Genomic DNA, 27,400 nt, shown 5'->3' on the forward strand with positions numbered 1-27,400 from the left:
GAATCAACGCTGCACGCAAAAAAATGGTCTCTTTTTCTAAAACAAATACAATCTTATCCATAAAATGTTGTGACTTGGTATAGCTTAGCCTCTGTACAGAGAAAATGGTCCCTGAAAGAGCCAAATCCGCCTCAGTCCGGTAATCAGGTCACATACTTTTCTTGCATCTTAGCAGGGCCATGGCAGGCATCTATCTCTTATCTCACTCAATTCTCACTGTAACCTCATCAAGAACGGATCCCAATTCTGTCGCCTCCCTCCCAAAACCGTCCCGCCAAACCCCCCCAATTGCACGGACATTGCGGATTCCTTCACTTGGGTTCTCTCAAAACACCGAAATTCCAATTGGGTATCTTTCAGAACGGCGAATTCCGATTACTGTTCGTCCAATTAGGGTGATTTCCGAAGATGGTATGGCTGTAGAGGAAGAACAGGGGAAGGTTTTAGGAGGCTGCAAGGCCTGTGGAAGACCAGAGATTGAGAGGGGCTGCAATGGAGAAGGGAGGATTCAAGGCGGTATTGGGACCATCCCTGGTTTTTCCTGGTGGCCCATCAAGGTCTTTAGGCCTTGTCCTGGTTTCATTGACGCTGGTGGGCAGTATAAGAGGCGTGGGCAGAGTCTGGACGAGTTTGCATTCGGCAGGGACAAGGAGTAGGGTTTTCGATGCCAAAGACGCTTGAAATGACTTTAGTGTAAGATATGCTATTCATCTTCAGTTTCTGTTAAAAACCCCTCACAAATTAAATGTAATTTTGTTCTTTGTTCTCTCGTATTTTGTTCGTTGATATTCTAGAGGAAATCTCTGTCTCCACTCTAAATCCTTTGGCTGGAGAAAGAATTATCATACTAAATCTAAAAAAAATAACTCATGGTCAGAAATTGTTCGCTTCAGAAACATAGTTTACTTGGTAAAACTTGCACATAACTCCTAGAAAGGTGCCTATACTGGGAATATAAATAAATAAAAAAAAGGAAAAAAAAGGGTAAGATCTTTTTCATTACTCAGTCATGTGTAACCAGATTAAGCGGGAGTAACACGAAGAGGGTGCTCACATATATATAAAAATGAAGTACTATATTATTTAGTTTATAAGGAAAAATTTCAGGTAAAAATCACATAATTAGAATTTTGTTCATACATTTTGAACCCTGCATTGTGAGCACCCAATTGACCCATATATCTGTATATATTCATCATTTCCTAATAAAATTTACTCCAACAGAAAATTTTTCTAATAAAATTTAGGATAGCTAAAAATTGTTTTCGTTATTTAATATTTGCAGATTGTTCAGTCAAAAGCTTATATACACTGAATTATGAATCCAGTGGTGTTATAGTTTTGAATTTCATGAAAATAATGAACTATGGAGGATTGGTTCTAGTCGGTTTTGCTTTTAAAATTATTGGGTCGCACTTACAACCTCAAGGATATACATCTATCATTATTCATTTTATGCACATAACATGGCCAAAGGATGGAAATTTTCTTTATAGCCGGCCAGCGAAAAGTTATAGATTTATGTTGAACCGATGATGGGCATCAAACCTGCACTGCACACGGGTTTCATGCAATATTGTTGTTTCACCTTTGTTTTATTGCAATAGGTTGAAAATTTAATTCCACATTTGCACTTCTGCTCCACTCGCTCTTTACAGCAGTGTTTTGCAATTTGCTAAGGGTTGGGGATTTGGGAACCTTGGCAGGGTTGGAACTCGGCAGATACCCTTTCTCTCGTTATGTGACGGTTTAGCTGTCAGTAATATTGGTGATGCTGTAGCGGCAGAGAGGATACGCTGCAGAATGAGAGTAGAACCACAGGCTGATTTGAGAGGCGCGGATGGCTGCCCTTTAATGATGCCTTTGTGGGATGTGGGTCCTGAATTTCTTCACACTCAGACTTATTCACTCAAGCATTTACCATTTTACATGCAAGTTATGTATTCCTAATTTATAAACATATAATACATAAAGGTATAAGTTCTAATTTATAAGTAGTAGCATACAATACATAAACGTATAAGTAAATTTGATGGTCTAACAAACATCTAACTGATAAAAAATGTCTGTGAGAAGTTTTAGTTGTCAAATACGTCAAAAGTCTAAGACTATGTCTTATGAGACACCATATTCCGGGGCAAGTGGACGAATCCAGAAATACATCTCGTATGGGACATCAAATTCTAAGGCTGGGAAGATGAGTTTCGTCGATGATGGCTTAAGAGATCTCTCGTATTTCGTGGGCAATATAATTTAAGATAATCATCATATCAGATAACATGATTTGAAAGTTTTATATCGCTTGATTTCAAATTTATAGTCTTAGGTACATAATAGGTGACACTCTTTTTCTCTTTTTGTCACTAGTTGGGCTGAAGTAGCTTGTGCTCTATCTTCTTCTTCAATGAGTTAGGGACAGTTATTCAATGCGTTGGAAGAGTTCTTTGGCATCAATGATGCAAAGTACAACAGTTGATATTATGAATCTTAAGTTAGGTTATCAATGCGTAGCAAGTATAATCATATTTATTAGACCCCATGTTGTGTGCATTCATTGAACAATGCGCTAAAGGGCATCCACAAGATGACACAGATTTCAGATTTGCTGAAAACTTAAAAAAAGCTTCAACTATGTATCTGCAACCACCCTACTTCCTTAGCGATTTTTAGGTCTGACAGAAGGAAGGAATCCCTCAATCCCACAAATACCAAATATTCCAATACTTTCCTTTACTAAAGAGAATGCTTAGAAGAGCAAGAGGCATTGCAGACTATGGCTGTATCTAGCAAATGGTCTAGTAAGGGTGAGTCCAAGACAAACGAGGGGAAACGTATGAATCAAAGAACATTGAATGATGATTGGTGGGTAGAAATCAAAGGGTGTTGAACAATGATTGGTGGGCAAAGTACTAAATCATGTTCACAATCCCTAACGTAGAGGTCATTCAATAAACAAAGGAATTCTCAATCCTGAAGAAAATTATGATACATTTCATAGGATGTTGGGCCGAGTTAGAGATTCTATTCGTAATACGACCCCCACAATAGAGATCCATTGTACCATCCCCACCCATAACTTCCAGGCACGAGATGCGGAGACACTAAACAGGGCATTAAATTCCAGCCCTCGAGAGACCCGTTTGCCATAACAACATAGGGATGGCCTCCATAGAAGTTTAGAAGTAATCCGAAATGCATGCAGTAGTGTAATGATTAAAATGTGAAGGAATATACAAGCATGGAACAAGAGGAATTCATTGCAACCAAATGGCCATGACCAAATTAAACATACTTACAGACACAACATCTAAATACATATATATTTCCAAATAAAATTTTACATTCAATTGCATATTCATAAATAGAGACATAACATTTATCTTTCAATAGAAGAGTGAAAAAAAATGGCTGTTTACAAGAAATTTTCCACCCAATTATAGGCATCCGGGGTAGATGTGTTAGTTTTTGTAGCATAGGATGTGCTCTAGCTTTTAAATTATGTGGAGAGGTTAGAATACATGAGATCTCCAAAACCTAGAAATCATTTTTGGAAATTCCACCTAGAAATGACTTAATTAGATTATTAACCAATTTTTAAATATTTCCTAAGTCTAAACTTAGGCAATATGGTTAATTAAATAGTATTAATTAAGTCAAGGCGAGAATCATCTAGAAACTCACACGGATCGATCTAGAGATGATCCTAGCCATTGATTAAATTTTAATCTTGGTCGTTGGTATTCCAACAGATGATTATAAGAGGAGGTCGATGTGGTGATGGAGAATACACTTGAGAGGTTCGATTTATGAGTAGATCGATTTCCAGAGTAGCAATAGTCAGTTGCCGGAGAGAGAGCTAGAGATTGAAAAAGTGTGAGAGGGGTAGAGACAGTGAGTCCGGAGGAAATATTTCCAGATCCGAAGAGGTAGCAGCAATAGGGAGGAGTTAACTCAGAGAGGTAGCGCAAAGGCTTTGCGTAATAGCTTCAACAAGACAGATCGATTTTTTGGGGAGAAAAATCATTCTTAGTTCCAGAGGTTGGGTAGAGGTTCCAAAAGGTCGGGGAGACGATTTTCTCAACAACTGGAGGCAGAATGACTTCATCAGAGGCAGTTTCGAGCCACATGTGTGGAAGACAGTGCAGAGGCAACGCAAAAGGGCTCATGCTGGGGTTTGGACAACCAGTTTGCTGAAGGCAAGTCGTGCCAGAGATTGCCTGTGGGAGAAGGAAAATTCCCTTCAGTATTTTTCCCATATTTTCTTGCTGTGGATTGCTAGTTTTAGGCATCCAGATTGTACTCAGATTTTTCACTGCTGTTTAATATTCAAACCCTCATCTGCAATACCGGTTTTACCAAGTTGGGTTTTTTCGAGGACTTTTGTACAAAAATAATTGTGTTATTTTTATGTGTGCACTAGCATTTCTTCCAGCGTTTATTCTTCCGCAATTTTATTTGTGTAGATTGCAGTGTGATTTATTTAGTATTGTTCGTAGCAAACAACAAATAAATTGTTAAATTAAATTAACAATTAGGAGAATAATTTCCAGTTGTTGCAATAGGATTCAAGTTTGGAGTTTTCACATGGTATCAAAGCACGGTTGATCAACCAGAGAGCTTAGAGGCGAAAAGAGAAGGAATTTCATTACTCATTGTGGGCAAAAGGCTGAAATTCCCAAGGGCAACGCAATCATTCTGTCAGGAGGTCGAGTTACTTGTGGAGGTTCGATTTTTCTGAGCGCGCGGCAGAATTTTTTTGTCTTTCCAGATTGAGTGATTCCAGAGGCCGAGGGAGCAACTTAGATTTTTCGTTGAGCAGATCTCTAGTTGGACGCAGTGGTTTTGCAGCAGTACGCTAGAGCAGAGCCAACATCGGGTGGAAGGAAGAAGAGCACAGAGAGGGGAAATTTTCCTTAGTGAACTTCTAGTTTCAAGAAGTTCGATCTTTTCCTTGTAGATCGACAGTCGTTGTGAGCAGATCTTCTCACTCCAGAAAGGAATGCGAATAGAAGAGCAACAATTTAGCAGATGGAAAGAGTAGATTTTCGACATTTTGTTGAGATGGCCACTGCTGGGATTCGTGATCAGGACAGGTTGGATGGGGCTTTCAACTATGTCATTTGGAAGGCAAGGATGTCTTTCTTCTAGATGAGTTTGGCTTGAAAACATATATTGATGCAGTGGTAGAAGTTCCCCAGGATGCAGATCAGCTAAAGGAGTACAGAAAGGAGATGGCACGGGCAAAATGATTGATCCTAGATGGAGTTTGGGATCATGTTGTTTCACATATAGTTGGCAAAGATACTGCCAAGCATATGTGGGATGCTCTCACCATGTTGTATCAAGGTACTTCCCTGCAGCGAAAGATGTACCTCGAAGAGAAGCTAAGGCTCATCTAGATGTAGAAGGGGGAAGGCATAGACTCCTTCCTCACCAGGATTCGGGAGGTCTGGGACCAGTTGTCAGCTGTTGGGGCAGCGCCTCAACCAACAAAGCTTGTGAGATTGACACTCAATAGTGTCTCCGAGGACTGGCAGGTTTTTGTCCAAACCATATTTGGCAAAGACAAACTACCAGATTGGGATAGGATGTGGGCTGACTTGCAGCAGAGGAATTGAGGCAAGCTCTTCAAAAGAGCTCCATCAGTGGCAACAACAACGAATAGAAGCAGGTGAAGGAGGAGGAGAATGTCGCCCTCATATCTAAGCGTCCCAGTTAGGGACAAGAGGAACAAAGGAAGAAAATGAAGGACCTGTCAAAGGTCAAGTGCTTCAGGTGTGGTGAACTCGGTCACTACAGTACCCAGTGTCCTCTCAAAAAGAAGGACAAAGAGGAGAAGCAGGACCAGGTTGCAACACATGCTGAGATCAATAGGTTATCCTCCAGGTTGAAGGAAAACTTCGTTATGATCGCATACCTCCAGGAGTGAGGTGGGGTGATTTGGAGTTGTAGCCCTAAAGCACTACAGATGGGCAAGACCTTGAGGAGTCCATCTCATGGATCAATACCTTGCTACAGGGGCCTACAAGTTTTTAGTAGTAGGATGGATCAATGACAGTTGATGCAATTAGATGCCAGAGTGACAGTTGATGCAATTAGATATCAGAGTGACAGTTGCATAGACTAGTAGTAGTCAGATGTTAGGGAGCGCAGTGCAGGGTTGGCAACAATGCAGTTGGCACCGTGCAAAGTTAGCAGCAATGCAAATTCTTCAGTGACAGTGTAGATACTAGCAGTAGCCAGAGACTCGGGTGACAGATGCATTATACTGATCACAGTTGATTCAATATTTTGGATGCTTTTCAGTTGCAGATGTTGTAGTTGTAGCAACAACAAATGAGAGGGAGTTGCAGTGCAGATGCAGTGTTGGCAGCAGTTCAACAGGGTCAACAACAACACAGATGCAACATATATCAGAGTTGCGCAGTGGTTGGTGGGCAGTATGGCCAGACATCAATAGCGTGACAGGAGATGATGCAGAGATAGGGTGCTGCTACAGGGTGTGCAGTAGCACTAAAACACATTCATCGCTGAGAGGGCGTGTTAGGTTTTGTAGTAGCATATGTGTTCTAGCCTTGAAATTTTGTGGAGAGACTAGAATACATTAGATCTTTAGAACCAAGAAATCGTTTTTGGAAATTTCGCCTAGAAATGACTTAATTAGATTATTATTTAGTTTTTAAATATTTCCGAAGTCTAAACTTAGGAAATATGGTTAATTTATCTATATTAATTAAATCAAGGCGAGAATCATCTAGAAACTCACACAAATCGATCCAGAGATGATCCTAGCCATTGATTAGGTTTTAATCTTGGCCGTTGGTGCTCCAACAAAGGATTATAAGAGGAGGTCGATGTGGTGATGGAGAATACACTTGAGAGATTTGGTTTTTGAGCAGATCGATTTCCAGAGTAGTAGCAGTCAATGGCTGGAGAGAGAGCTATATATCGAAGCAGTGTGAGAGGGGCAAAGACAGTTAGTTTGGAGGAAAGGTTTCCAGATATGGATAGGCAACAACAAGAGGGTTGAGTTAATCCAGAGAGGCTCTGCGTAGTAGCTTCAGAAAGGCAGATTGATTTGTTGGTGAGAAAAATCGTTCTCAGTTCCAGAGGCCAAGCAGAGGTTCCAGAAGACTGGAGAGACGATTTTCTCAACAACTGGAGGTAAAACGAATTCATCAGAGGCAGTTTCGAGGCACATGTGTGGGAGACAATGCAAAGGCAACGCAGAAGGGCTCACGCTGGGTTTTGGACGACCAGTGTGCTGAAGGCAAGTTGTGCCAGAGATTGCCTGTGGGGGAAGGGAAATTATCTTCAGTATTTTGCCCAAATTTTCTTGCTGTGGATTGCCAGTTTCAGGCATCTAGATTGTACTCAAATTTTTCGTTGTTGCTTAATATTAAAACCCTCATCCACTGTACTGGTTTTCCCAAGTTGGGTTTTTCCGGGGACTTTTGTCAAAAAATAATTGTGTTATTTTTATGTGCGCTAGCATTTCTTCCAGCGTTTATTCTTTTGCAGTTTTATTTGTGTAGATTGCAGTGTGATTTATTTAGTCTTTGTTGTAGCAAACAACAAATAAATTGTTAAATTAAGTTAGCAATTAGGAGAATAATTTCCAGTTGTTGCAATAGGATTCCAGTTTGGAATTTTCACAAGATGCTATCCCTAAGCCAATCTACAAAGCCACCAAGATGATGGAACTAAGCTACATGCGTCAAGCTCACTCAACCCAACCCAACCCATTTGTTCTCGTGGTCCAACCATTGTGCTTACTACAAAAAACTTCCAGCATCTCATCTAGCCATCAAATAGCAATGGCACTCTCTTCCACTGTCATGAACAACAAGGAAGATCTTCCTTTTCTTTGCTAAAAAAACCCTTAAGGATATTTTCCCCTTCCAGTGCCCTTGAGTGTAGTAAAAAAGAGTTCAATATACTAAATGCCTTATGGGAATAGCCTATAGAAATAACATTTGGTTCTCAAGCATCCAATGAGTAGCAAATACATGGCAGGTGAATGCTTTCTAACTTGCTTAGCTTCTATGCTCACCTACAACCATTTATAACTCATCCAAGGCACATAATTACTCCAAAATGTATTTTTTTGTTAATTTTTGATTTGGATTTTGTAGTATACCTAGGGGGGCTAGTATGGGGTACCTCCCATTGTACCTAGCAATCATTCCATCTACTCCCATTGGCATTCCTTCTCTCGCAATCTCTTCCATTCATTCTCTACAATTCTCATGTTGCATCCTCCCTCGCTAACAATGAACCAAATCTATAGTATACCTAGGAGGATAGTATGGGGTACAGAGGGAGGTACCCAAGGGAATAATGTAATAATGAGATGAACCATAGTTAATAAATAAAGTGGTTAACTCGCATCATGTAAGGGACCACAAGTATTAAATATATGGTATTGAGAGACCCATGGTAATGACCCATGGTATTGTATGTATGAAACTTATAAAGAGGCTAGATCTGACTTGAAAATATATGAGAATACAAATATGCCCAGAAATAACAAGATGAAAATAGATGAAATTCAGATATTTATTAATATCAAAACCCTTGAGGTAGGGTAACACCATACAACTACTCCTTAAGGAAGGAGAACACTCCACAAGCCATATGCTTACCAATACAATATTCCTTCACATCTCTCCATGGGGAGTCTCTAGCCTCTATATAGGCTTCATCCATACAATACCATGGGTCTCTTAATACCATATATTTAATGCCATGGGCTTATCACATTATTGCTAACTTCTTGTGGTCCATTACATGATGCAGGTTAACCACTTTATTTATTAACTATGGCCATTACCATTATTACATTATTCCCTTGGGTACCTCCCTCTGTATCCCATACCATCCCCCCTAGGTATACTACACCCATTCTCTTCCCTTATCGTGGAATCATAGCCCCTCTCATGCTCTCTAAAGCCATCTCAACCATTATATATATATATATATATATATATATATATATATTCGCATTAATATTTAGTATTTACACAACTTGAGTTCATTGTGGCAAGCCTACAACATGATTCTTATAAGTATATTAATATTTATGGGATCTGCATGCCTGGAAATTCAATAATCAGGGTTTAAACTTCAGCTCTGCACTAGGAATTCATACTAACATAATTCAGATATATATATATTTATATTCACGTTAGTATTTAGTATTTACACAACTTGAGTTCACTATGGCAAGCCTACAACATGATCCTTATAAGTATCTTAATATTTATAGGATCTGCATGCTTAGAAATTCAATAATCAGGCCTTAAAATTCAGCTTTGCACTAGGAATTCATACTAACATATTTACATCATTTACAAACAGGGCCATTTATTAATTCATATTAGCATATTTACATCACTTACAAGCAAGGTCATTTATTTAATCTTGCATGAATCAACTCCCACCATTATAGCCAGGCATTTACACTATATACATACTCTAATCAAAACACATTCCAAAGGTCAAAACCACAGTATTATATCTACACAACACATGTTCAACCCATCCTTTAGTGGACGTCGGAGAGTAAGAGCACACACTGTTGCACATGGAACTTATGCATCTAATTCTAAATGGTAAGTGAGTGCCTCCTATTGATAAACAAGAGATAAAGAAGGGGTTCCAAGTTATTGTGAAGATGTTTAGTATTGATGAGGGTTGGGTGCTTTCGCAATAGCTTATTTCATTTGTAGAAGTCCATGGCCTGTTCAAGACATTGATAACAAAGGATAATCAACTTCCTACAGCTCATGAGAGCTCAATTAGGTCATGGTAGATACATGGAGATGGAGGTCTGAAGCTTCACCAACTTCTTGTTCATCTCCTCTCTCAGTCTACCAACTCTTCTGCCACTCAGAGGAATTGGTCTACTAGTTGCTTGATCCACCACCATCATCCTCTAAGAAAGAAGAGAGGCTAGTTACAGTCCATAGAGCCTCACATCTTCAATATCAAGAAATACTCAAGTATCTTATAAGGCTAGAGACTTGATGTAATTTGATTTGAAGGATGCCACACAGATAGAAGACAAGGAGGATGAAAAGTTGCAGTGGGGATTTGTTGGGGTCCCAGTGAGGATCTTTGATGAACCAAAGGAGTTTGACAATAACTAGGAGGAGTGTCTTTGGATTGAGGAAATTGAGCCAAAATAGCTAGTCTTAAGGCATCAACACGATTAGGGAAAGAGGAAGAGTCTCAAAAAATTGTCCTGTTTCGAGCCAGCTAGACTCCTCAACATATTGTTAAATCTAAGGCTCTAAAATATCTTGTTAAGTGAGAAGAAATCCAATTCCTCCAAGGATCCTCCACAAAAGTGCCATTCCAAACGCAAGACTATCCTAAAGCCAAGTGGCAACAATTCTACACTTGGAGAGTAAAAAGGCAACTTACGAAGAGGTGAGTAGTCTATTCCCCATTCATTTTGCATAGCGCACACCATCCTGGGCCTATCTTGAATCTTTGTTACATTACATCCCAAGTGGCGGCTTTATTTCCTAAAATGCACCACATAAAAATACTGGCTTTCGCTGGACATTTGGACCACCAGACTGTCTTCCACCACCATTTCGGTTCTTCATTTGCTCTGACCATATTCAGATAGACATACCCAAGTTTAGTAGAGAAAGTACCATAAGGAGAGAATGTCCATACCGGTTCATCTTCTCTGTATAATAATCTAATATGGCCTTCTCTGAGTGCATCCAAATATCCATTCTAAACTTCTAGAATTTCAACCTCTAGTCCCAAATCAACTGCTGACTTCCACCCCTGACTCCAAATCGTGGAGTTTGTTGGATTTTCCAAATGAGAGAGCTTAGAGATTCCTCTATCTCAAAGGAAGTCAATGAGAGGTTGAGGAACGAGATGACGCTCCCCACTTCTCGGCGAAGGATCAACTCATATCCTTACCCTACTTCCATTGCCTATGCGCCAGGCAAGACCCAAGCCAATAACTTAAAATGAGTTCAAAACTCCTCTCCAAGTAACTGGAATATTTGACCTAGGCTTGTCCTGTCTTCTTATCCAGTCCTCAAGCGAACTTGGGGCAATATACTTTTGATAAACGACCATGGTCCAAAGGCTTTGAGTAGATAGGAGCCTCCATCCGCATTTTACGGCCAATGATTTGGAGAAAAGAAAAATATTTTTTAATCCCCAATCTCCAAGAAATTTTGGTGCAACAATACAATTCCATTTTATCCAAGGAAATATTGGTCTTGATGTCCCGCCCAAAGAAACTTAATGTAGATTCTTCTAGCCTTTTCCAAAATATTTTTGGAATCCAAGCCAATGATATAAATTGTATGGAATTGCCTCAAGTACAAATTTTACCAATACTAGTTTGCCTGCCTTAGATAACCATCTATGGCTCCAACGTTTTAACCTTTTTTCCAATTTTGCCAAAAGCCAGTTCTAATCCTCATTACTAGAGCTGTTGGGTTTGAGATGGAATCCCAGATATTTCAACCCCTCATCTACAGTTTTTAACACAAGTAAATATGTCTTTCATATGTTGAATCTCTCAATCTTCCAAGTTATGAAAAGAAATAGAGGTTTTCTTGTCATTTATAAGCATTCTAGTTGCATTCCAGTAGCTTTTCCAAAGAGGATTAGAATTTCAAGAAGTTTATCTACATCTCTTCTAGAGCCATTACAGACAATAAGGACAGATATCGTCTACACAAAGTAGATGAATGATAGATAAGGCTCGAGCAATAATAGTTCCTAGAAACTCACCTCTTCTCTTTACCTTCGACCAACATTCTACTTTATCCTTCTGCCACCAACAAGAAAAGGAGGACAATTGTAGCCTTGATCAATTAGATTAGATCTAGATTGTTGTATGTATTTTCCACAATTTTGACCATTTTCCTAGTAAGGGAGCCCTAGTAGGTTTTGATTAATTAAATGAAGAATTGTTGATTGGGTAAAAATTTTGTATGTATGCATGTGTGAGATTGGTCAATTTTTATTGCTTCTACCCTAATATTTTGTTTAAATTAAAACCTTAGATGCGCTTTTATTCATTAGATCTAAATCTACTAGGAACTAATCGCCGACATTGTTAGGGTTTGAAATTTAACATGGTATTAGAGCATTGAAGACTAGTTTTAGCACAAGACTCGACAAATGCGTAAGGATACAAATGGATCAGGTCATACGCCGCGTAGGTGCCATTGACAAGTAAAAAAATGCAAAAAAACGGAGGAGACAATATAGTGTACGACACAATGGCTGAAATTGAGATAAATCGAACCACTAAGTAAGAAGATGACAAATACCAACAACAATTAGAAAAAAAAGGAGAGTGGTTGTGGTGGCCAACAACATTGGGGGACACTGTAGCGGTAGTCGATAAAGGCCAACTGTCAGATAGAGTCAACCACACCGGGGCGCTAAGTCAGAGGTGATGGGGAATTGAGCCGCAACCATTGGGGGTTGATGTTGTAGGTTCTGCGGGCTGTCGAGGAGACTCGAGGATCAATTGATTCGCCGCAGGGCGCTGATAGGCACCAGAGGTGCAAGTGACATACAAAGGCAACAATCAAAGGGAGAGGTCAGAGTTGACAAGTCAGGTCGCAACACTTTGCTGTTAGGAGTTGGACTCGTTGGCAGACGTTGTAGAGGCAAGCAGGTAGGGAGCACGTGGTCAAACGCATGAGATAGGTTGTAGACGGACTTGTGGGGACAACTGTCTAAAGAAAATTTGCAGCCACGAGTGGGTTGACATCATCAGGACCAACAGATAGCGGGCATATTAAACAAAACTAAAAGAAATGATAGTGCGTGGGTCAATTCATAGGGTGTCACCTGAGTCGTCGACAACCAGATAGTTTGAGGGCAAAAAGGAAGATAGTTGCAAACCAGCCGTACAAGAGCCCCAGGGTCGTATGATGTCATAGGGAGCCAAGGAAATTGCAATGTGCAAAAAGCATAATTACAACAAGTCCACAATTCTAGCAACAAATTCATTAGTTAAGTGTGGGTGACAATATTTAGCACATATCTCACATATCTAGGGAGATGATTGTGGTCTTCGGATTGAAGATAGGTTGGATGGAGCTTCAAATTTCCTACCTTGGAAGGCTAGGGTCACCTTGGTTCTCAAGGGAAGTGGTCCCTCAGATATTGTTCAGAAGGTTGGGGAGTTGATAGATGCCCAAGAGAAGGCTGCTCTAGCAAAGAAGGAGATAAAGGCAGAAATGGTACTATTGGATGTGGCGAAAGACCATTTGATCTGTCACTTGTCCTAGAAGAAGTCAGTCAACTAGATGTTCGATGTTTTGATGGGTCTATACTAGAGCAAGACCATTAATAGGAAAATGGTGTTGGGGGATATGCTCCGGTCTACGTAGATGACCAAATCTGACTCAGTGATGCTTTACATGATGAAGATCACTCAAATTCGTGATCAACTTGTAGCTGTGGGGGAAAACGTGGTTAACACAAAGTTTGTGAATGTGGCGCTGAACAACTTCCTGGAGATGTGGGATTTGTTTGTCAAAGGAATCTGTGCTTCGGAGCACTAACCCATATTTGATAGGCTATGAGATGATTGCATCTAGGAGGAAATGAGGGAGCAATCAAAGGCCAAGGCTACTAAGCAGGAAGGTGACGAGGACCTAGATCTTATTGATAAAACAATGAAGAGAAAGGAAAATGTTCGAGTGGGAGTGAAGAGTTAGCCTCACAACATAAGACAAGATACCATGCATCACATTGTCCAAAGAGGAAGAAGGGCATAAAAGGTATGTAGTTAGTTGCAGTTGTGTCGGTAGAAGCTCAAGCAAAAGAGTTTGCCAGAAAGTTTGAGATGGAATTCACACTTGTTTCCTACCTTTCCTCAAGCACCACACCACTTGGTGCATGTCTATTGGATAGTGGAGCCACATGTCATATGGTAGAAGCATGAGAGCTGTTTGATAGCCTGACATAATGAGAGTAATAGATGATGTGGAGGTTGATGTTGATACTTTTGCACTCATGTTTGTCAAAGTTCCAAAGAAGCAAATGTACCAATTTTTCAAAAGGATTGGATCATCAATCAACTGTTTTTTGAGTCATTGTAAACCCATTCTGCCAATTTGTAATGCAAATGATGCTAGTAAGACTGTGTATGTATGTAACAACCTATGTAAGCTTATTATTTTGGTGAAAATTTCATCATAGGAGGTTTTTTGTCTCACTGACACATTTGTGTTTCTAAACACGGATGGTCGACATAGTTTTTCCCTCCAACCTCACTCCAAAGCTAGTGTGGAATTCGTCGTTAAAGTCTTAGGTGAGTCCTAGTGTTTTAGTCGAGTCTTATGTAAAAGTGATTTGGGAATAATTTCAACTAGTTGTCTAAATTATTTTATTACAAATCACTTGGTCTACTAGATCATATTGTGTCGCAGAATTGGGTATGTAATTTGAGGGTCTATACTGAACGGGTATTCCCCCTTTGAGGGTTGCAATGTGAAAATCTTATGTAAAAAATATTTTAGTGCATGGTCCTTCATACTTAGACACCATGACTAAAATATTACAGGGTGGAAAAAACATTTAATCCCCTCAAGTGTCAATTAATTAATTTTTCTGGCAAAAGTTAAATTAATCTTAAGCTAGAAAATTAATTAATTATAGTCTAAATTAGAGTCCTAAAGAAATTAAATTCTCAAAGTGGAAAAATTCGTGGGTATCATCAAAGAAGTTAATTTTTGGAGGTCCCCCACCAAAGGAATATTGGAAATTTTAAGAAAAATTGGACTCTTGGACCTTGGTGGTTAAGTCAAAGTCAAGTTTTTTAGGAAATTAACTCAAAATAATTATTTTTGAGTTAATAAAAAAAATATTTAATGAGAAATTCGAAAATTCCTAAAAATAAATTAATGTTTTAAAACTCCGACTCCGACTCCGACTCGGTCGAGGATCGACTTTGACTCTGACTCCGAAACGGTAATGACTCGGCCGGCTCGATTTCAATGACTCGGTCATTGTAAAAAATACATTAAATATTATTTTTTATTTATAAAAAAACATAATTTTAAAGATTTTCATTCATGTTTCCAAACACACAACATTATAATATAGATGGAAGACAACATATGATCAAAGTAGGCTGATGAACCAATCCATTATATCAAAATGGTCTGTCCAATGGCAATACATAGTCAACTGTCATACATGATCAAAGACTCGAAAAAAAAACACATAACCAAGGAGGCTAGAAATGGCCTCTACAACAAAAGTAAACTGTGAGTCATGACCAGACTCCAGTACTAGTACTACTGGCTATATAGTAGCTACTGCCAGAGGAGCCAAGATCATGTCGATCAATCTCTGGATCATCATTAGAGTCAGGCAGGGGGCCCCATGGCTCCTCCTCCTCATCATCATCTCCAACTACAACTGTAGAAGTGGTACCACTAGCAGGTTGTGCAACTGCAGCAGATGCAAGCTGAGATAGAGTAGATATGCGGCTGCACTTCTGTCGTGGCTGAGCAGAGGAAGCACCTACAACTGGAGTCTTTGCTGGCTGTGAGACTGAGGCTGGTGGATTGGGATCTGCATTCAACTGAACAACATGTTCAAGTTCAACTGATGTCTTGATATCTAAATCTAAATCAAGATCCTCATCAGGATCAAACTCTGCTGGATGACTCTCCACTACCCAATCTGATGTTGGATCAATGTCTTCCAACACAATGGGATCTGAATCAGGTCTTTTGTTCAGCAATTGGTTTCGTCTGAGCCGGAGGTTGTATTGGACATAAACTAGATCATTTAACCGTTTTTGATCCAAACGGTTTCTCCTCTTTGTGTGAATCCTCTCAAAGACAGACCAATTGCGCTCACACCCAGTTGCACTGCAAGTTTGACTCAAAATACGAATTGCAAACCTTTGCAATTCAGGACAATGGCCACCAAAGGCCTCCCACCATTGTGCTGCAAAAAACATAGGAGTGTAATGAGTTAGCTCAACAAAATTACAAATTATATCTAACTTTCAAATTATAAACGATTTAACAAACTTTAAAAAAAAAAGTAAAACTATTAAGAATTTGAAAATTGAAATTTTTGTTTACCTGGCTCATTTGCTTCTCTTGCAATCTTTGCTAGGTTCTTCCCAAAGGTAACTGAGGCATCGCTGAAGGTTGTGACCTGTCGGTGTATCTCCAGCTGATCAGACTCCAATGGAATCATGCGATCAATGCAATCAATCAGTCCATCTCTGACCTTCCCCCTCAAAGCTCCTGACTCCTTAGCTTTATAATGATACCGTGGGTTCAAAAAATACCCAGCTGCATGTATAGGGCGATGGAGTTGATTGTTCCATCTTTCATCAATGATTGCCCAAATGGGCCCATACTTTGCCACTCTATCCTTGTATACTGTCTTTATTTGCTCCTTTGCTTGATCCATAGCCTCATAAATGAAGCCCATAGCCAACCTTTCCCCATCCACCAACCGCAACACCTTAACTAGTGGCTCAGCAAGCTTCACAATCTCTGTTGCCTTTCTCCAAAAAGTTTCTTCATAGACTTTCTTTTTCAATTCTTTGCCTTCCTGTTATTTAGACCAATTGCTTTGATTCCATTCATCACTGGAAAACATCTTTTGCAAGTTTCTATGTTGGGAAAGCATAGATTGCAATGTCAAAAAATGTGTAGCAAATCTAGTGATGGGAGGCCTAATAATATCCTTGCCCCCAATGTGTTTCCTCATGAGGCTCAAAATCAATGTATGATTGTAGATAAATTTTGTTATGCTTTTGGCATGATCTATAGTGTTTTTGACCCAATCTATTTTTCCAATATCCTCAAGCATGAGGTCTATGAAATGTGCACCACATGGGGTCCAAAAGATGGTCTTGTGTTTTTCCTCTAATAGTTTACCAGCAAGAACATAGTTAGAGGCATTATCTGTGATGATTTGAACAACATTAGCCACCCCCACCTCCTCAAAAACCTGATCCAATAGCTAAAACAACAAGTGGCCATCTTTTACCTTATCAGATGTATCAACTGATTTTAAAAACATGGTTCTCCGTGGGCAGAAGACAAGAAAGTTTATGATGGTACGGTTTCTTTGATCAGTCCATCCATCTGACATGATGGTACATCCTGTTCTTGCCCATGAGTCCTTGAACTCTTTCAAATACTCATTAATGGATTGAATTTCTTTCTGAAAACGATACCCCCTTAGCTCATGCATAGTAGGGCCTTTGAAGCCTTTTCCAGCAGCATGTATGGCATCAAACATAGGCTCATAATATGGTGAACGAGTAGCATTAAAGGGGATATCAACATCATACCACCATCTAGCTATGTACTCACAAGCAGTCTCCCTCAATTCTTTCTTCCAATGGTCATCTAAAGTGGGTTGCATTTGACTTCTACTAACTTCAGGACCATGTGCATCTGATGGAGAGGAGGGAGTGAAATAACTTTTGATAGTCACATCACACTTTTTCATTCTACCCTTTCCCTTATCTTGAACAGAACCAGAAGAGGGAGGAACATATTGGAAAGGGTTGGATGTATCAGTTTGAGGGATAGAGGAAGAACCCTCAAAATCATAATGGGGGTTGGTAGCCATCATTTTTTGTATCTCCCTCTTCCTCCCAATTTCAACCTCTATGTCTCTTTGCCTAGCCTTATCTTCTTTAAATTTCTCAAAGCTGGCCAACAATTGCTTCCTAATCTCCCCAATTTCTGGTGAGGTACATGGGGTAATTTGGCCTCTAATCCTTGCCAAGTGTTGTTTCAGCCTATTAATGCCCCTAGGACCTTCCTTAATTTTCCTATGGCAAAATTTGCATTGCATTTGACTATCAACCATTTCAACATATGCCCAAGCGGGATCTCTCGCTCTAGGTGCCATTTTTTGACTAGGAAATGAAAGCAAACAATCTGAAAATGGAAAAAAAAAAAAAAACTTTGATTCAATGTTCATTTCTTTGACAAAAAACACTCTCTAAGCTTTCTAGATATGCACCTAAAATTTAATAAGCAAAATCAGATTTATAGAGGTGAAAAAAAATACCTCCAGGCACAAACTGCCTCCTCAAGCTTGCTCCAAGAATCAGCTTCTCAATGCTGCTCCAAATGGCTGCCCAAGAAGCTCCTCACTCTAGCTACAATGCTCCCCCAAGACTCCTCACTGCTACTCCAAAAACAAGCTCAAGAACTGCTCACTAACTCTCAAAGAAGTTCTCACTCAAATGCATGAGATTGCTGTGAGAGAATGAGAGCATTTGAGTGTGTTAAATAGGGTTTGGGAGGGGGAAATGGACCCCAAATAACATTTAACTAATTCATAAAACACATTGGAGTCCAAACCAATCAGCAAACACCTTAAAAAATCATTAAAAAATTGTTAAATCGTTGTTTTACTGGGGTTACGGGCCGCTGTTTGTGACTCGGCCGAGTCAGTGCGGAAATGGCCGAGTTGGCCGAGTCAGCCATGACTCGGCCAAACGAGCTGTTTCTTCTACCGAGTCACTCCTGAGGGCAACGAAACAGATGAACCGAAACGGCCAAATTTTAAAACTATGAAATAAATATTTTCAACAGCAAAGATTAAAAGGTTATCAAGGATTTATCGACGACCAAGATTATTTTGACGAGAATCAAGCCAACTAGCCATTATTTTTCTACTCAGAGGGTTAATTTATAAATTAGAGAGTCATTTGTGTCAAAAGCCATCTGATGTTTGGCTAAGAAAATTCTGCGGAAAAGATGATGTAATGCTATTGTCCCATTGGGATCATTTTCCGAATCATAAAAAAGACTTTGGGGTGCAGTTCATGGTGTTTATTGTCTACTGATTTGTGGTATGTGCTAGGTACGAGCATTCCTATATGGTACTTAAATTTTTAAAGTTTGTTTTTAATTAGATGGTGATAAGACTATTCTATTGGTATATTTTGGGTCTATCTTAGGTGATCTGATTCGCCATATGCCTAACAAGCTTTCTTGAAGAAAATATATAGTGTTTGCAGGGTCTCCGATCCTTGGGCTCCAAGTTCTAAACTATGGATGTAGGCTGACCTTGTTTGGACTCCGAATATTTTTATGGTTTATTTAACTTTGCTAAGGCTATAGCTTGCATCTATTTTTAGAAACACACTTAGTCATTTATCAAGGAAGTTCTAAAATTTGTTATTTCTCAAACTTTATTTCAAAGGCCTTGTATATTTGTAAATAATTTTGTATAAAATAATTTGTAAATTAATTTTCTAACTGGGGTTTTGAGAATTTTTATATATATTTGGGTTTTGGGTATTTCTATTTTCATTTGTGCCTGTGTAATCAAGTGGAAAGAGCTGGAATAGAGCTAGATCTATGCCCTTGAAGGTAAGATCTAGCCTCTCAAAATTTTTGCTGGGCAACCATTGAAAAATTTGCAGTAAACTTCAGATCTGAAGCAAATTAATTTTTTCAAAGCAAGGGTTTCAAGTTTCGGGGCTCCTAAGCCTAGATCTGTGTTCTCCAAGCCCAAAGTCCTCCTCTCCTTGCCCCGTGTCACCTTTTCTGACCCAACGTCATCCTTTTTAGGCCCTACATCACCCTTCTGGGCCTCTCATAGGCCAGCGTTAGCATCCTCCATCCTCGACCTTCTTCCTCTCCCCCTGTGTCCAAGTTTTAGGCCATTTTTGGCTCGGCTGTGAGCCCTTAGGGCCTCGACCTTCCTCCTAAGGCTTGATCGACAACCTGTAAGGCTGGTTGTGGGCTTTCCAAGCCCTTTCCTAGCCTCTCCCTCCTCTATCCTCCCCTCGGCCTCCTCTATGCTTCGTTCTCCCTCTTTCCCTCTTTGTTGGCCCATTTTCAACCTTCCTTTAGCCTCAAGCCCTAGCCACTAGGCCCTAGAGACCTTTCCTAGCCCAACGCTAGCCCTCAATGGCCCTAGTTTTCCCCTCTGCCCATCTCTGAAATTTCTGGATTGAAAATTAGTGAGTTTTGCAGGAAAAATTTTGGCAACTTGGGGAAGTGATCTACAGACTACAAGGCCTTGGGCCTAGGGTTTGCTCTCTAAACCCTCACTTTGTCACTGTTTTGCTACAGTTGTAATAAATGATTCATATTCAATGCCCTAAAATCTCATCTAAATAAGCTAAACACACTAATAATTTCGTTGTAAAATTTTCCTAATTGTTTGGCTAGTTGGGTATTAAATTTTGAGCTTAGATCTACTTGTTAGCTTGCTGGAATATCTCCGCATAACTGTATAATCAGATCTGATAATTTTTGAATAACACATCTTAAAGGGCTTAAAAAAACTAAATTTTCAATTTGGCAAGCTTGCTCTAACACTTGACAATTTTGGGCACAAATTGTTACATTAATAACTCACTGTTTGTTCACTTTTCTTACTGCTGTAATAAGTATTTGATCTGATATAACAGTCGATAATTCATAATAAATGGTTGAACTAGCTTGTGTTTTCACTTGGCAAGTCTATTAACATCTTATTGGTCATTTTCTGCTTCATATGTTTGGCAATTTCTGGATTTGAAGTGACATATTTACTGTTGTCATGGTGGTTTATGTTAATTTCTAACAATTATTTGTCTTGTGTTAACTATAAGAAATGCCAAACTTTGCACCTAAATCACTCAAAAATCCTGAGCTTTTAATCTTCTAATCCTACTTTTGGCATTAAAGTCCAACAGGCATTGTGGTTAAAACATTTGCTCTAAGATATAAGCTTTGGTAATTTTACTATTTATCTTGAGAAATTGGCTTCTTATGTTTTTCAATTGAGCATTTTTTATTATTGGCATTGTTTGAGAATATAATTGTGGCATAAGATTGTTGATTGAATATCTTGAGTAATTGGCATCTTGTAGATTTGAAATTGGCACGTGTATCATTAAACACTCGTCTCGTTTTAAGATTGTCTTTCAATTCATTATTAAGTACTCTTGCTATAAGGAAATTAACATCAAGTACTTAAAAAAATATAAGCAATCTTAAACTAAGAATCTCACTCATAATCATTGCATAGGCATTCTAAGCTTAGCTTGCACTAATAACTTACCTCCAAGCATAAACTTGGTTGATAGACTTTTAGGATAACCCTTTCTTATCTAGCTTGAGTGATTCGGCCCTTTTTTAGTCATTTTAAGATTGTCTTTCATTTCATTATTAAGTACTCTTGCTATAAGGAAATTAACATCAAGTACTTAAAAAACATAAACAATCTTAAACTAATAATTTCACTCATAATCATTGCATAGGCATTCTAATCTTAACTTGCACTAATAACTTACCTTCAAGCATAAACTTGGTCGATAGACTCCTAGGATAACCCTTTCTTATCTAGCTTGAGTGATTCGGTCCTTTTTTAGTGGTTAACACGGTGATCTTGCAGTCGTGAGAGCCACAGTCTCTGCAATGCTGGAGGCACTGGGTGGTTGGAAAATAGGGGGAGGTATCGTTAATCAAGCCTTTTCTTGCTTAGCATTGACTTCCATCCCACAACCTACTCGAAAGACTAGTCCCAAAACAGTTAAGAGAGAGGTTCCATTTAGACTATACATATAATTTAAAAATAACCAAGCTCCTTGCATCACACTTAGATCTTAGGATTTGCATCTTATATAGGTTAGTTATTCATCTAAGCAGCAATTGTCCATCCAGTTACTTTGTCTTAATTTGTAACAAGCAAGAATTTTGACTCCATAAGACTGGTCTCATTTCTGAATCTAATTGAATCCATAAGTGTTGCTTAATTTAATCAAGTAGCTAGGCCACTCAATTGTGTCTCCTGAACAAGTTGGTTCCCAAATTGTTTCTCATCATCTTATTTCCATAGGAACTACCCCCCATATCCTACTATTGGGAGACAACTAGAACAGAGTGGGTGGGGATCAGAGTGATATCCCCCCGCCCTTAGCAGTTGTCGCGGTTCTTGTACAATTTGAGGGACAACATATACCAAACATGTAGAGAAAGGAGTTGGGATACTTTTATTCTAGCTTGAGTCAGGAGGCGTGTTGAAAGTGAAGGATGTGTTATGGGTGCTAGAATTTGGGAGAAGTTTGCTCGTAATCTCTATGATAGTGAATAGGGGGTTTGTTGTAGCATTCCATGATGCACACACACTAATTAGACCCATTATCTAGCTTTAATGACAATCATGTCATTGGAGTTAGAGAAGGCCAACCTATTCAAGAAATTACAAGTAGTAGGTCAGTGATAGAGAACAAGAAGTGGGTAGCTTTGAATGTTGAACAAAGTAGAGGGAGTCAACTTATAGGTTAAAGTGGGTAGGATAAATTAGTAGATATTTGTAAGTCTGTCAAGAAGGTCTCATGGTATGAGATGACTATACATATGATTAGGAGTAGGAGGCTTCTAGGAACAAGTTCAAAGGGAGCAAGCCTTTGAGTAAGATTTCAAACCAGGTGGCAGGGAAGGCTTCTAGTTCATAGGGAACAACCATGGTATCAAATGCGGTGTGGGACACCGTTCTAGGATCGAAGTTAGTTCTATGTGGTAGAAGTACCTTCTTTGCTAAGAGGAAGTGTTGGTGTTTGTAGTTCAGGTAGGTATCTTGACACATGCCTAAGTGTTTGTGTGTGCAAGAAATCACCTAATAGCCCTTGAACCTTAGCAAATTGCTTTAGTGATTAATGTAATTTTTATAAGATAAAAGTGAGTTAATCTAAACTAATGCAAAGGTTCTTTACATTAGTGAATTAGATGAATCTCAACAGTTGATCACGAGTGGGGTGAGATCTAATCTTAGTTGTCAATCGTTTGGAGATTAGGGTTATGGATTTGGTCATAACTCAAGCTTATAAAAAAGACGCTAGGCAAAGGGAGAAGACACAACACATAATGGCCGAAGACATTCAGAGAGGCATCTCAGTAGTGGGTGGAGAAAGAATTCTACTCAAGTTTGTCGGGTTTGAGGAAGGTGCAAAGGGGGCAACTAGGAGATCAAGATGAGGCAAGTCTAGGATTTGATCAGTAGGGTCAAATCCAAACTGTTGTACATATTTTCCTCAAATTGGGTCATTTTTCCAGTAAGGGAGTCCAAGTAGGTTTTGATTAATTAAATAAAAAACTTTGAATTGGAAAGAAATTTTATGTGTGTGCGTGTGTGAGATTGGTTAATTTTTATTTCTTTTGCTAAATATCTTAAGTTAAAACCCTAGCCATGCTTTTATTTATTTAGCATATGTAAATTTGTTAGGAAGTAATTGCTGAGATTGCTAAGATTCAAAATTTAACAACAATCAATATTTCTGATGTTGCGAGGATCATTGTCGCCTAATTGGCTTGTCATAGTGGCACATTTAAAGCGTTGTAAAACATTTACAATTTATATGATGTAGTCTAGGGGTATGCTCTAGGTTGTCTTTATATACTCTACCAACTGTCTCAATCCCATCAACGAGCTATGGAGCCATTTCTTTTGTCCTTGATGGCATATTAGAACATAGGATCAAATATTTATTATGTTAAATCCAAACAACAATATTACATGATGACACACAGATACGCTTGAGAGGCAAATATTCAATAACCTAAATGTTTCGTAGTTATGAATACGAAGGGCGTAAGGCTCATTATATAAAAAAACACTAAAGGGTTGTGACCTTTTGTCCCATTTGAGTATATAATAATGATAATAGCAACTCACCTGAATATTATAACAACAACATTGTATAACCTAAGTCAAAGTTACACTAACAATAACGTTGATGATGGCATGGATTTTGTTGCTACTAGTTCCAAATGAAGGTAGCATCATGGAATATTAGGGTTTTAACAAATCCCTTAAAAAAATTATTGGTCATAGGATAAAGACTTTGTCGATATTCTTGCTATGCTCTCTTTACAAGAAGTGAAACACTTGTTTTATGTTTAGGATTGCTTTGATGAGTCATGTTGAAGGGTGAGGGGGTGTCACAACTTGGGTTTTTCCTTGTTACAACTTAGATTGTATGAGGTTCCACATTGTTACTTTCTTCACATTAATGGAGATTTGCTGCTGGTCCCTTGGAGCTTTTGGACCGATTTGGGGGAATACATTTTCATGGAGCCCCTTTTCTTCATGGCATTGTATCATTTGATGGAAATCTTTGGTTTGGGGAAGTTTCACTTCTTCTTGGTTGGATGATTGCACTTGCTAGTTTGATGGTCTTTTGGCATGTGCTTGATTTGTTGATCACCCCTTGGTCGCACTTTTGATGATGATGGAGCATGCTATCTCATTATGGTGTTGTCTTGGTATACTTGTTTATTTTGGATGTGCTACATCTTGTTCTTGGATGATGGTCTAGCCTCCCAAGGGGCTAGATGATGATGGTGCTAGGTGGTAGATGTTTCCTGATGTTGTTGGCGTTTTGTAGTGATTAGGTGTGGTTGATGTTTTATTATTCGTTTGTCACTAGGAAGAATGTTCTACGTGGTCCTCTTGTGTTGATTTCTGGTGGGGACATATTTGATGATTGAATGGGTTAGCATTTCTATTGTCCCCTCTTATGATGTTAATGTGGTTAGATGATGGATTTATTGGAGTTTCATGGTGATTAGGTGTGACAATGTTGTATTGTTGATTTCTGGTGGGGACATATTTGATGATTGAATGGGTTAGCATTTCTATTGTCCCCTCTCTTATGTTAACGTGGTTAGATGATGGATTTATTGGAGTTTCATGGTGATTAGGTGTGACAATGTTGAATTGTTGGTTTGCCACTAGGAGGGGTCTCCTACTTGGTCCTCTTGTGTTGATGTGTGGTGGGGACTTATCTAATGATTGAATGAGTTAGTATTTCTATTCTCCCCTCTCTTATTACGATGTTAAGATGGCAAATGCATTGCGGTTACACATTAAGGATGGCACACGTATGAGACAGGAGATGCTTTCCAATAGCTATCTCATTCTATTCTTGGTGAGGGACATTAATTGTTATCTCCTTGACTCATCTTATAAGAGGTAGAAGGAGAGTGAGGTAAGGGGTTTGGTGGTCCTAGATAAGACGAGATAATTTTATTTATCTCTTTTCCTTTTCTTCCTTCTCGATTTTATTATTACAGTGGAGAATTTGTAGTGGCATAAGAAACTGATCCTGTATGAGCTGTAAGGGCTGATCTAAGGATGTAGTAGCTCGTGAACGTATCTTCAGTGTTAGTGATGCATGGCCATCTCTTTTGGATGTCTGAATTAATCTTTTATGTGGAATGTTGGTTGATTTGATGATATTCCAGCGCGCTGATTTTTCACTATGATAATCATCTTCTAAGTTCTAACCAATCTGTCTTGCAGATTGTGTTCTTCTGATTCCATTCGTCCGATAGAGTTAGGCACCGTTAACCTTTTACTTGAATCATAATTTTTAATCAAAGTTTTTATAGGGACACCTCTAAGGCTGGAAAAGCACCAGCCCAAAGTGAGAAGAAACGAAGGGGATAGTGTAGGTTGGTTTTTTCTTGTTATGTCTGAAATTCCCTTGTTGATCTTGTGGCAGGTCATAAGGACAATTTCGAGTGCTAACAAATGTAAACGTCAACAGGGTCACAATCATGTTCATTCGGAATCTAGATGATCTGGAGATTGTTACAAACGTGAGGCTGATAAACTTTGCTAAATGTCTCTAACAAGATCCTGGCAAAAGCTTTGGCCCTTCATATTAAGCATATTCTTCCTAGGATCATTTGGCCTGTGTATCGAGGGTTCATCACATGTTGCTTCATCCTAGACTATAATGTAATAGTTGTTTGGGAATAAATGAAGTTGGTCAGAGCCTTGGTCTCGACTAGATAATGTAATAGTTGTTTGGAAATGAATGAAGTTAGTGCAGAGTCTTGGTCTCGACTCCTTGTTTATCAAGATTGGTTTTGAAAAGGCGTAGTGGAATGGCCCTTTATTCTGGCGGTGCTCAAAAGCTTTGGGCTTTGTACTTGACACACTATTTGCTGAAGCTTCGGCCTGGCTTTCCATTAATTGCTGTAAATTGGAGGAGGTAGGCATGTTTAAATCCATACATGCATTCAGCATTGCTGTTGTTGGGAAAAGTATCCAATACGGAATGACCCTATCCCACTCTAAGGGTGATAGTACCTCAGCAACAACCGAATGCAAAGCTATTCAAGATTACTTCTTTATGAGATGTAAGAGAGAGGAGAAAGAGATCCACTAACCGTTATCTTCCGCTAATGATTGATCCAATCTTCCCTCTTTGCTGCTTGCTTCCAGCGCCTTGCTCTTTCATTGGCCCAGCTACGCAAAGATCTTGCAAAAGCACAAGAAAAAGAAACTACAAGAAGCATACATCCATAATTGATTCAAGGATTAGAATAAATCAAATATACAAGCATCAATACGCCACAGAGACACATGCATATAGAAGAACCTCAAATGCTTTATTAATGGAAGAAGTAAAGTTCTGAGAGTGTAACAACCATAAGAGGCCCAATGCAGCAACACCTCCCAGCAGAAAGAAATCTCCTCTTCACCTCCTTCAAGCAAATCACCCAATAGTTCTATACTCAAACCAACAACACTTCCTTACATTCACAAGATTCCAGCCTCCTTAGACCTCATGAGAGAGCTCTATATATAGGAGTTTTGGAGAAAGGATGAGTCAGCTTGAGGCTGGCATGAAGCTGACTAGTGTCCTCTCCCACTTCAGTTATTCTTCAGTTCTTGAGTCCACTTGGAGTTTCTTGCTTCCACTTGGAGATCTAGATCCTCTTACTCATCACAAGGCGAATTCCCTGATCCAAGTGTCATTTTGGAAGCTTCCTGGGCATTTGACACCTTGCAGAATGACTGTGCCACTTGGCCAATCTCGCCCAGCGCAGGTAGCCTTCATTAGATTTGACATTCAGCGCAGGTACAGAGTGGAACAGTTGACATTCAGCGCAGATGCTCAGTGGAGCAGTTGACATGATCCAGAATTAGCTTGTTTTTGAGTGTTTTCAGGTGGAGAACTGATATTTAGTGCTGTGGTTTGCTGACCTTGTTCCTCTAGGGGTAGGAACAACATGTTTAGGGACTTTGGATCCCTTAGATTATTGACATTTCATGCTTCATGCTGTAAGGCACAAAAATGTCTATAACAATTGCTACCCTTGGTCCTTGCGTTTTTTAATGTCATGACTACTAAAGTCTTGGGTTATCTCATTAATAAGATAGGCTAACGACTAATTAAAGGATTTCCTTTCCTTGAACAGGGGCTGGACAAGTTGTTAACGAGTGTTCTGCCGATGATCCTCAGTGTCACCATCCTTGAAGATCAAATTTCCATAAAAAAAACTCTATGTAATGCTTCTAAATATTCTATGATGCATCTGGGTCGAGAGTTCCGTGGGACAAAACTCAATGCTATCGACAAATTTAGAAGCCTATGCTTACC

At 39.1% G+C, this 27,400-nt stretch overlaps 1 protein-coding gene across 1 annotated transcript; it reads left to right on the forward strand.

The window, feature by feature from the left end:
- Positions 1–27,400, forward strand: LOC149239452 (uncharacterized). The gene is made up of 2 exons (XM_089373425.1): positions 1–693; positions 27,219–27,400. The coding sequence occupies exon 1, from the start codon at positions 180–182 to the stop codon at positions 654–656; it is 477 nt and encodes a 158-aa protein (XP_089229551.1). The 5' UTR covers positions 1–179; the 3' UTR covers positions 657–693; positions 27,219–27,400.

This window comes from Pinus tabuliformis, chromosome 8, assembly GCF_031772625.1.
Source record: "Pinus tabuliformis cultivar Carrire ecotype Pingquan chromosome 8, CPIR1, whole genome shotgun sequence".
Lineage (NCBI taxonomy): Eukaryota > Viridiplantae > Streptophyta > Pinopsida > Pinales > Pinaceae > Pinus > Pinus tabuliformis.